This window comes from Lissotriton vulgaris, chromosome 9, assembly GCF_964263255.1.
Source record: "Lissotriton vulgaris chromosome 9, aLisVul1.2, whole genome shotgun sequence".
Taxonomy (NCBI): Eukaryota; Metazoa; Chordata; class Amphibia; order Caudata; family Salamandridae; genus Lissotriton; species Lissotriton vulgaris.
Window position 1 is genome coordinate 64674596 of NC_141697.1, and position 12349 is coordinate 64686944.

General features: G+C 51.3%; 1 protein-coding gene across 5 annotated transcripts in view; it reads left to right on the forward strand.

The window, feature by feature from the left end:
* The window catches only part of RYR3 (ryanodine receptor 3), a 1864151-nt gene that overhangs the window by 1193200 nt on the left and 658602 nt on the right, over positions 1-12349 (forward strand). For all 5 annotated transcript variants that reach the window (XM_086937034.1, XM_086937032.1, XM_086937031.1 and 2 more), the window contains one exon: positions 7926-8047. In XM_086937034.1, coding sequence (XP_086793160.1) covers positions 7926-8047 — 122 coding nt within the window. The remainder of the gene's footprint in view (positions 1-7925; positions 8048-12349) is intronic.

A 12349-nucleotide genomic window follows, 5' to 3' on the forward strand; every position in this document is an offset into this window, starting at 1 on the left:
GGTATCCCACAGTGAAGTTATTCTTAGAGCCTGATGACACTGAGTTGTCAAATGCATCACAGGGCCAGCAGTCTCAGTGCGATGGAAACTGGAGATTTCTTGATAGGTTGTCATCTGCGGAAGGCAGGTAAGGCTGGGCCAAAGTCAGTGAGGTGCCTGCTCCATGATGTAGAGAGCCTCCAATAGAATGTTGCACTGGCATGCACTCCTCGGGCGGGCTCGTCCCAAGGAGATAAATAAACGTGGAAGACCGCTCGGGGTCTTCCTCCCACACACAGTAAAACAAGTGGTGTGCCTTCCTTTCAGCACTTCGTAGGGCCCAATCACACCAGGCTGCGTCGCGCTACATTGGCGATGAGGATGGGTGACATGCCCATACAAGCCAGAAGGGCAGAAATGAATCAAAAGGCCAGTGTATCCAGAGGAGCCAAGGCGTCACACGTGATCTTGGGTGATCATGTAGTAGTCAAGGACAGGTACCCCGGGTGGAAGTTCCAGACACCCTACGAACCGGAGGTGTGGGCTGTGGTCCGAGTTCAAGGAACAATGATATCAGCGAAAAGGGGCAACCAGGTGGTTACCAGGAACGCTGCTTGTTTCAAGACAGTTCTAGGGCCTACCGCTAACGCTTAAGAGCTTGATTAGCATGGCGAGGACACGAGCCATGGTGATATTGGCTCATCAAGTCCAACGGTTTCCCCACCGGATTCACAGGGAGCAGGAGGTGGAGTGATTGCCCCTCTTCGAGAGAGATCCAGCCTGGGTCTCGTAAATGCACCAGCACCAGGCATTCTAGCTCAAGAAGAGACTAGTTCCAACTCCCGGAGCCAGAAGTATGGTCTCCGGCCGAACCCTTTGCAGAGCCAGAAGTTCAAGGACTTTGTGTGTACGTCCCCGTGAGCATGCCGGCTGTGATGGACAGATAATAAAGGAAAGGAGGAGTGTAGAGAGACATCCGGGCTTTCCAATACAATGTTGCACTGGCATGCACTCCTCGGAGCGGGCTCGTCCTGAGGAAATAAATGCCGGAAGACCACTCGGGGTCTTTCTGCCACACACAGTAACATGAATGGTGTGCATTCCTTTCAGCACTTCGTAGGGCCCAATCACACCAGGCTGCGTCGCGCTACATTGGCGATGAGGATGGGTGACATGCCCATACAAGCCAGAAGGGCAGAAATGAATCAAAAGGCCAGTGTATCCAGAGGAGCCAAGGCGTCACACGTGATCTTGGGTGATCATGTAGTAGTCAAGGACAGGTACCCCGGGTGGAAGTTCCAGACACCCTACGAACCGGAGGTGTGGGCTGTGGTCCGAGTTCAAGGAACAATGATATCAGCGAAAAGGGGCAACCAGGTGGTTACCAGGAACGCTGCTTGTTTCAAGACAGTTCTAGGGCCTACCGCTAACGCTTAAGAGCTTGATTAGCATGGCGAGGACACGAGCCATGGTGATATTGGCTCATCAAGTCCAACGGTTTCCCCACCGGATTCACAGGGAGCAGGAGGTGGAGTGATTGCCCCTCTTCGAGAGAGATCCAGCCTGGGTCTCGTAAATGCACCAGCACCAGGCATTCTAGCTCAAGAAGAGACTAGTTCCAACTCCCGGAGCCAGAAGTATGGTCTCCGGCCGAACCCTTTGCAGAGCCAGAAGTTCAAGGACTTTGTGTGTACGTCCCCGTGAGCATGCCGGCTGTGATGGACAGATAATAAAGGAAAGGAGGAGTGTAGAGAGACATCCGGGCTTTCCAATACAATGTTGCACTGGCATGCACTCCTCGGAGCGGGCTCGTCCTGAGGAAATAAATGCCGGAAGACCACTCGGGGTCTTTCTGCCACACACAGTAACATGAATGGTGTGCATTCCTTTCAGCACTTCGTAGGGCCCAATCACACCAGGCTGCGTCGCGCTACATTGGCGATGAGGATGGGTGACATGCCCATACAAGCCAGAAGGGCAGAAATGAATCAAAAGGCCAGTGTATCCAGAGGAGCCAAGGCGTCACACGTGATCTTGGGTGATCATGTAGTAGTCAAGGACAGGTACCCCGGGTGGAAGTTCCAGACACCCTACGAACCGGAGGTGTGGGCTGTGGTCCGAGTTCAAGGAACAATGATATCAGCGAAAAGGGGCAACCAGGTGGTTACCAGGAACGCTGCTTGTTTCAAGACAGTTCTAGGGCCTACCGCTAACGCTTAAGAGCTTGATTAGCATGGCGAGGACACGAGCCATGGTGATATTGGCTCATCAAGTCCAACGGTTTCCCCACCGGATTCACAGGGAGCAGGAGGTGGAGTGATTGCCCCTCTTCGAGAGAGATCCAGCCTGGGTCTCGTAAATGCACCAGCACCAGGCATTCTAGCTCAAGAAGAGACTAGTTCCAACTCCCGGAGCCAGAAGTATGGTCTCCGGCCGAACCCTTTGCAGAGCCAGAAGTTCAAGGACTTTGTGTGTACGTCCCCGTGAGCATGCCGGCTGTGATGGACAGATAATAAAGGAAAGGAGGAGTGTAGAGAGACATCCGGGCTTTCCAATACAATGTTGCACTGGCATGCACTCCTCGGAGCGGGCTCGTCCTGAGGAAATAAATGCCGGAAGACCACTCGGGGTCTTTCTGCCACACACAGTAACATGAATGGTGTGCATTCCTTTCAGCACTTCGTAGGGCCCAATCACACCAGGCTGCGTCGCGCTACATTGGCGATGAGGATGGGTGACATGCCCATACAAGCCAGAAGGGCAGAGACAAATCAAAAGGCCAGTGTATCCAGAGGAGCCAAGGCGCCACACGTGATCTTGGGTGATCATGTAGTAGTCAAGGACAGGTACCCCGGGTGGAAGTTCCAGACACCCTACGAACCGGAGGTGTGGGCTGTTGTCCGAGTTCAAGGAACAATGATATCAGCAAAAAGGGGCAACCAGGTGGTTACCAGGAACGCTGCTTGTTTCAAGACAGTTCTAGGGCCTACCACCAACGCTTGAGAGCTTGATTAGCCTGGCGAGGATGCGAGCCATGATGATATTGGCTCATCAAGTCCAACGGTTTCCCCACTGGATTCACAGAAAGCAGGAGGTGGAGTGATTGCCCCTGTTCCAGAGAGATCCTGCCAGGGCCTGGTAAATGCACCAGCACCAGGCATTCCTGCTCAAGCAGAGATTAGTTCCAACTCCCGGAGCCAGAAGTTTGGTCTCCGGCCGAACCCTGTGTTGAGCCCGAAGTTCAAGGACTTTCTGTGTACGTCCCCATGAGTATGCCGGCTGTGATGGACAGATACTAAAGGAAAGGAGGGGTGTAGAGAGCCATCCGGGCTCTCCAATACAATGTTGCACTGGCATGCACTCCTTGGAGCGGGCTCGTCTCGAGGAGATAAATAAATGTCGGAAGACTGCTCAGGGTCTTCCTGCCACACACAGTAACACGAGTGGTGTGCATTCGCTATTAAATGCGCACAGTACTATATCTGTTTGGAAACGGCGAAATTTGCGGCTTTTAAAAATGATTTGTTGTGTGATTTTTAAAACATTGCTTATTTTGCTCATTTTGCACAAAATCTGTAATTTTGCACAAAGGCAATAATCTTCACTTACCCTGCACTCACCGCTGGCAGCGGCACGTTGAAACCACTTCCCGGCACGAGCTGTGTTCAATGCTCGGCGGGTAGGAAAGTCGCGTGCACCACTTCCGGCGGGCGCTTCAGACTTTCGGGGCAGCGGTCTAGTTGCTTCACCCGGCGTCGGAAGAGGCGCATAAATCACGTCCATGCCGAGACCGCGCAGCTGGCGCGCCGATGGCAAGCCCGTCTGCACCCGTTTGCGCCTGACAGGGCCCCGGGGCCACAACCTCTGGCTCCCCCTCTCAAGGCACCTCAGATACTCCAGCTCACAACTCAGGCAGCTCAATAGACCACCTAGGGCCAACTTCCTCCACTCCATACCAGCAAACAACTATAAGAGAAAATGCCTTCACTGCCCTTTCTCATGTCTCCCGCAGATCCCACCACCTACCCCACTCTGCCCTACGCTCAACTTCCTTTTGCTGAACTGCAGATCACTTCCCAGGCACTCAATGGAAATCTCGCTTCTTTTACAACACTATTCCCCCGAGATCCTTTTCCTAACAGAAACCTGGCTTAATGCCCGCTCGTACCCAGACCTGGTTCAAGCCCTACCCCAGGGTTATGGGATTCAGAGAATAGACAGATCATAGGGGAAAGGAGGGGGCATCGCGATCGTGTTTAACCCCTTCGCTGCGGCGGCCATTCCGCCGCAGCGCTAAAGGGGCGGGGCGGCCGCGCGGCGGCCGCATGCTGGTGACAGAACCGCTCCGTCACCAGCCGCGGTTGAGCTATGCTGGTGACGGAGCGGTTCCGTCATGACCCGCCCCGCTCATTAGAACGCCCGCGCAGGCGCAAAATCTGCGCCGCGCAGGCGCGGCGGCTGGGCCATGACGGAACCGCTCCGTCATCAGCACACCCAACTGTAGCTGATGACAGAATGGTTCCGTCATCAGCAGGGGAGGGGTTAAAGACCATCTCACATGCTGCCTGCTCAATAGCCCCTTGCAGGATTGTGAAAACGTCCATTTTTCGGTCCAAATCTCCCCCCTTCTCTCACTTACAGGCATATTGGTCTATCGCCCACCCGGTGCACTAGGCGCTTTCTGTAAGTCACTGATAGAAACCTCTATTGACTTAGCCAGCTCATCCCCTAACTTCACTTTGCTCGGTGATATGAACTTGCACTTTAACGATGCAGGGTCATCCACCGCGGCTGCTCTAACCAAGGACCTCGCAGCCCTCCAAGTGAAACAAAAAATCTCCCTCCCAACTCACTCGCTGGGAAACTGCCTCGACCCAGTATTTTCAAAACTAGAGACATTAAAAAGCAAAAATCCAATCCCCGTCCCCTGGTCCGACCACTACTTGATTCCCCTCTCCTGGCATCCACAGTCCCTCCCCACCCTAGCCCTGCTTCCTCCTCGGTCCCTCACACGCCCCTGGTCCAAACTCCATCAAGAGAATTGGATCCACGAATTGGAAAAACATGCCCCTCAGCCAAACCACTGCCCGCTGACCATGCACCACATCCTCTGCAACTGGCTAGAGGACTCACTTAACACTGTCCTTCCTAAAGCTTGGATCCCAAAAAAGGCTGGCGCCACTAGATCGCCTTGGTACACATCGGAGCTACGCATTCTGAAACGAAATTGCAAAATCCTAGAAAGGAGATGGAGGAGAGATTTCTCCCCTGAAAGAAAGCTCACCTGTAGGGAAGCCTTACGTAAATATAAGGAGGAAATGAGGAATGCCCAGGCGCGCTATTATGAGGATAAAATCCAACAGGCCTCCAACTCCCCTAAAGAGACATTTGCCATTATAAACAGTCTCCTCAAACGCCCCGCTGCCCCGATCCCTGCGGACCCTTTTGGAACCCGCTGTGATAATCAGGCCGTTTTTTGATAAAAAAAATCTGAACATCCTCGAAACCCTCCCCCCTATTGACCTTCCGGTGACTCCGTCCACAGTCACCCCTCCCTCAACTCCCCACCTTCTTGATCTCTTCCCCCCTTTATCCTCCGAGGTGCTACTATCAATCTTACCCTCGGTAAAGAGCGGGTCACCTAGAGACCCGGTGCCCATGTCCAACCTAGCCAAAGTTGGTGCGACCGTCAGTCCTATAATCTCGAATACTATCAATGCCTCCCTCCACTCTGGTGTAGTTTCCCCACGATTGGAAGAGAGCACTGGTGAGGACCCTTCTCAAGAAACCTCACCTTGATTCCTGTGACCTGAGTGATTGCCGGCCAATCTCCCTCCTTCCGGGAATCTCAAAAATCTCCGAGAAGTATGTTAACCACATCCTCTCCGATTTCCTGGAAGCCGCTAATTTGCTACACCCTTCACAAACAGGCTTCCGCACCGGTCAGAGCACGGAGACCGCGCTGCTGACGGTAGGCAGGAAACCAGAAGACTGCTAGACGCAGGAGGAACGGCTGCCATCATCCTTCTAGACTTAAGAGCAGCCTTCGACACGGTGAATCACCAAGTTCTGATTCACTGGTTGAGTGAGCTGGGTATTGCCGGCACCGCTCTGAACTGGCTGCGCTCATTTCTGGAGGGTCGCACGTTCCAGGTCTTCGAGTATGGTGCAACCTCAACCCCCACCCCCTTCGATGCGGTGTCCCACACGGCTCGTCGCTCAGCCTGACTCTTTTTAACTGTTATATGGTCCCGCTAGCATCCATCGTAGCCCCGTTTGGAATCCAGATGGTTACATACGCCGACGATACCCAACTGGTAGTGGCCCTAAATCAATCCACCCTTGTGTGGCTCAGGGGTTAGAGGCGGCATACCTGGGGCCTGAATTCGGCCCGGGACCAAGGTTCGATTCCCCGCCTCGGCGGGTCTTGGGCTCAAAAATTCCACGGACTCGTTAATTCTCGCTCCGGTGCCTCCTCGACTCACGGGTTCACACTCTGCGACTCTGGGCAATAGCTTGCTTAATCTCCACAACGGCCCCTTGCGGTGGGATGCCTGGCTTTCACCTTGTGGATACCCTGCAGGGTTATCTCACAGGGGAATACCAGGACGGGTTCCCTAAGCAAGCGCTGAGATGCCCCAGGGTAAGTCGTGCGCTATATAAGTTTCATTCATTTCATTTCATTCTCTACCTCCCTAAAATCCTGCCTGACCGCGGTGGTCTACTGGATGGGATCCTCCCACTTGAAATTAAATGGTGGAAAGACGGAGGTCATGACCCTCGGCAATTTTGATAATTCTGCATTCAGAACCATCTGGCCAGCCTGTATGGGCCCTGTCCCTGAGCCAGAACTAAAAAGTCTAGGTATCTGGCTGGATAACAAACTGACCTTTCAAATGCAAGCTTCCAAAACGGTGGCAACTTGCTTTGGTCTCCTCAGAACAGCCAGGAAGGTTCTCCCCTTGCTTAACCCCCAATCCAAGAAAACCATGGTCCAGTCTATCATTCTTTCTAGACTGGACTATGGTAATGCACTTTACTTGGGTGCCCCCGCCTCGGTTATCAACCGCCTACAGGTCCTCCAGAACTATGCAGCCAGGCTACTCACCGGAATCCCCAAATTTTCCCTAGCCAAACCCGCCCTGCATCTCCTTCATTGGTTGCCCGTGAAAGAGAGAATTAGCTTTAAGGCACTCTGCTTGTCCATACATCTCTCCAGGGCAAAGCCCCCCCGTTCTCAGCCATCCTCCATCCCTATAAAGCCAGGAGGCAACTGCGTTCAAACGATCTTCACTTCCGCCATTCCTAGAATTAAAGGAGCTAGGAGTGGCGTAAGATTATTTTCCTTGAACGCAGGTAGACTATGGAAGGCTCTCCTCATACATCTTCGAAACCAACCCAGCCACGGCATTTTCAGGAAACAGCTGAAAACTCTCATCTTCCCCTAAACTGCCCCCACCCCCCACCCCCCTGCTCTGACCACCTACTGAGTAGCCTTGCCTAGCGCTGGGAGGCCTCCGGGTAGCCACACGCTTTACAAATGCACGTTCATTCATTCATTCATGCATTCATTCATTCATTCATTCCTTTGAGTGCTGTGCAGGGCTTAATCACACCAGGCTGCGCCGCGCTACACATGCCTACTATTCTTTCACAACTGGTTTCCACGCAAGAACTCTCCTGATTTCCTGACAGACTAGTTCATTACTGTCTTATTACTGGGATCGCAGTAAATACACCATTAAGAGGTAGGTTTATGATTGCTTTTTTAAATATACAGATGATGATGTTTGTAATTATGTCGCAAAGTAGGAAGAGAGCGTTCCTGCTCTTTCTGACCAGTATGCTTTTGTGCAGCACATGGAAAATGTCCTTTCTTTCGAATTTAAGATGAGTGATGCTGATTTTCAATAATCCTAACTGTACTCTGTTTCCAACCCTCGAAGGTTCTCCTTCCTCTCATGGACCAGTACTTTAAGAACCACTGCTTGTACTTCCTTTCTTCCCCCATCAAGACTCTCAGCAGCAGTGGCTACGCGTCCAACAAGGAGAAAGAGATGGTGGCCAGGTAAACTGACACTGCTGATGCTCTGCACTTTAAGGTCAATTGTGTGTGCATACATTCTCACATCCGGGTCAATTGGAAGAGAATCCCGTTAGAGAGCAGTGGGTGTTTCTGAATTAGCACTCAAATGCGGACAGTGCTTCCCAACCCAACGGTTATAATCCCATAACGCATTAATAGGGTAGTGGCAGTACATTCACTACAAGTAACGTTCTCTATGCATCTCTACAAAGGGCTTCATCCACTAGCACAATGTCTTTTAACTCGACCTGACAATATGACAGCTTCTTTTAGGTCCCTTCTCTCCCTGTAACTCTACGGCACACTCACTTTGCCCCTTTACTGCAGGGTGACTGTCTCTCTCTGTAGAGTGTCTTATAAACGATCTGACATTATAACAGCTTCTTTTAGGTCCCTTCTCTCCCTGTAACTCTACGGCACACTCACTTTGCCCCTTTACTGCAGGGTGACTGCCTCTCCCTGTAGAATGTCTAATAAACGATCTGATATGATAACAGCTTCTTTTAGGTCCCTTCCCTTTCTGTAATTATTAAGGCACAATCACGTGGCCCCTTTACTTCGGGGTGGCTGTCCCGCCCTGTGGAGTGTCTTTTAACACGATCTCACATTATGACAGCTTCTTTTAGGTCCCTTCTCTCCCTGTAACTCTATGGCACACTCCCTTGTCCCCTTTTCTTCAGGGTCACTGTCCCACCCTGTGGTGCGCTAAAGAATACCCACAAGGCTGTCTATAAATGTGTAGTGTAAATTCAGGGTGCAGAAGTAGGGATGGCGAGGCCTCACGCCTTTCTCTGCCACGTTGCCATTCACTTTTACATCAACTCTTTTTTGATACAATTATACATTTAGGTATTTCCTCAGTGGCAGTGATTTTAGTGCACGCTTCTCCCTCGAAGTAGAGGTTGTACCCTCTTGGGCTACTAGCATTATATGTATAGGGCCACCGTAGTGCAGCACGCAACTCAATCCCCATAGATTACAAAAGAAAACCGTTTTCACTCCAGTGGCCCATAGTGGCGTAGAGGATCCAGTGTAAAAGCTGATTTGATGCAGACTTCTGCCTGCAGCTTCTGTGCTTTAAAATATTCCCCAGGCGTCAGACTGGAGCAGGAAGATTTTTTGAGCTTTGCCCTGGCGTGCCGGTAGGTGGCGCCGTCTACGCTGATTGTGCCTCTGTAGATGCCACGCCAGTGAGCTGACATCAATTATCTTCGTTCTACGCCAGTCAGTGCACATCCGGGAGAGCTAGCCCGTCAATTTCTTACTGACCTTTTTTCAACTTTTTTTTGAGGAAATGGTTGAGAAGTTACTTATCCTGTTGTATTAGGGATGTCCCCTAAATACCTACTGATTTCAAGTCCTGTGTGGCCTGATACAGGCACATGTCTGTGACATAACCACATTTCATTTGTTTGTGGTGCTTGGAGTAGGACCACAACTCAAGACCTGCGTAGACTGCTGTGCCATGAACCTGAAGTGCTGATGCTCCTCGCCTCCTGCAGTCGATGACCCCTCGACATTCAAGATCCTAGTCGCGCGGAAGCTCCCAGGACCGCTCGCGGAGCTGTCCTCGTATAAGTTCGACAAGAACAAGAAGTTGAATCACTCTTCCACATTCCAACAGCGGTCTAAGTCTTTGGATGAGGCACAGGACAGTCAGCACTTTAGGCCTCGTTACGGTTACGCCATGGAGTCTGAGCCTGGGTCTGCTCTGTGCCTCTCTGAGATTCCTGGAGCTGGAGCGACCCCTGCCCAACTAAAAGAGTTCTGTAAGGCCATACACCTCATATTTGAGTGGCTTCAGTCCCCATGGGTTCAGGAAGGGCTCCACTGGATTTCCGCTGGCTGGCCCACCCTCAGCTTCAGTTGGGCTACATGGATCCAGTACTGTATCCAGAGTGAGTCCGCCCACAAGACTGCAACCTTCTTTTGAGTCCTCTCCAGTGCTTTCGTTCCAGGCACTACCGACACCCCACAGCAGTGCCCGCCACATCATCATTCCGTACTCCAATACGAAAAGTCAGATGGGCAACATTCGACTCAGATTACTAGCACCTACCAGTCCCATGCCTTCCAAGTCAGAGGCAGTGCCTTTTTCCTTCAATAGGCCTGGAAACCGAGATGATTGGGAGGGGTCTGAGGGCCCTTATGAATACCATCATCCTCCTGAGGAAGCAGAGGACAACTGGTATGAGGCACTGACAGATGCCTGTAGTTTGGATACCTCCCTAGACACTGGCTTGGTCTCTCCTCCCACCATGACTGGGAAGGAGGGAGCCTCTTTTTATATAATGTTGTGGACAGAGGATGTGGTTATGGACTTTCAGCAACTCTTAGCGGCAGCCAAGATAAACATCATGATAGAGGAGCTGGCGCCTGGAGTTGTCCCCTCCGAACCATTACTCCCATTCGATGTAGCCCTTACAGATGTTCTACTCGGGGTCTGGTCCAAGCCCTGCTCAGGCGCTCTTCTGCAATGGACAATTGCCCCCTCCCCTCACCCCACTCCGAGGGCCCCCATTTGTCTCACCCAATACCCTACCCAGGAGAGCTTGGTGGTCCAAGCCTCCACCTCCTGGGTAAACCCGGGCACCTTCCCTACTGCACAAATGAATATGGAATTTAAAAGGCTGGATACCTTTGGCAAGAAGATGTTCTCTTTAGCTAGCCTCACACTGCAGTTATTGATCACTGAGTGCCTTTTGGGGCGATACATCCACACGGTGTGGGACTTGGTTCCGCATATGCTACCTATGGTCCTGGAGGTTGCCCATGCCATACTCTCTCAAGCAATTGCTGATGGGCGAGATGCATCAAAGTACATGACAAAATGTGGACTTGACACGACCAGCTTGCTATTTAAAGCAATTGCATATTTGGTGGCACTTAGACCCCACGCCTGGTTGAGAACCATTTACTTTTCAGGGGATGTCCAAGCTTCCCTCTACAACATGCTTTTTGATGGCTCTCGCCTTTTTGGTGGCAAGGCTTGTGAGAAGTTAGCCTGTCATATAATGTCCACTAGTTCTAGTGGGCACCTTGCACCAGTCTAATTGACCCTTATTGATGGTGGTTGTAAAGTCAACCTTATAGAAAGCTATCCTAGTGGTAGCATGAACCAGCAGTCTTCAGGCTAAGACTTCAGTAGGCGAGTTTAGCAAGTTGTTTTACCATTTATAATCCCTTGAATACCAAATGAAAGGACACCACACAAGGTATATATCAAATATATATGTATTTAATCTAAACACAACCCCTCTGCACTCTTTGTGAGGTCAGAGGTAAAAATACAATACAAATAAATGTAAATCTGTTTGTATTTATATAGCGCCTTCTACCCAGAAGTCTCGAAGCGCTGTATTCATACCGTTGTGGAACCCTTCCTGGCTTTCCTGTGAGATGTCGACTCCTGGGCACCCCCAAGGTGTAGCCAGGCATCCAAGCGCTGCTGGGGCCGTTGTGGAGATTAAGCAAGCTATTGCCCAGAGTCACAGAGTGGGACTCATGATTAAACTAGGCGCAGAGACGAGAATTATCATGTCCGGGGAGATTGAGTCCAAGAGCTGCCGAGGCGGGAATTGAACCCTGGTCCCAGGCCAAACCTCTGCATAAGGGTCTGCCACTCTAACCATTGAGCCACGCTTCTCCACAAGTCACACAGTTAATACACAATAAGTTGCACAGTATATGTTATGCCCTAGGGGCCTCACTAACCATATCCTAAGAAAGTGGTATAAGTAGCACATGAGAGTTCGAAAGCAGGCCTAGGGCCTGTAGAATCGCTGGGGCTTCACTAAGCAACCAAAGGTTAAGAAGTAGGAGACCCACGGGAGCCGCATGCTGTGTCTAAATACAGGCGTTGGTTCCCATTGACTTTCTATGGAGTTCGTAAAAGTTACAAAGTTACAAGTTAAGGACACTTCCGGATGGACTAGGACTGAACCCTTTTAGACTTAGACACTAGGAGGGCCAATACCCTTGAGACTACCAGAGTACTCGTGTTACCTCACCCACGGAAGCCGGGTGCATAGGTCCCTTGTGATGTTGGGTTTCGTCGTCGTTTTCTATGGAAAGCTGCAAAGAAGTGCTGCAGGCGACCAGAGGAAAAGTGTCCAGGTGGATCCAAGGGTGGATCGGAGATGTGAAGATCCTGAAAGCAGAGGGGACAGAGTCTGGGTCACTAGCCAGTGACAAGGAAGGAACCAGGAAGGAACCAGGCGATGTCGGGTGCTTTAATGCGAAGAAGGTGAGTTTGTCTCTTCAGCCACGTGGTCCATGAGACAT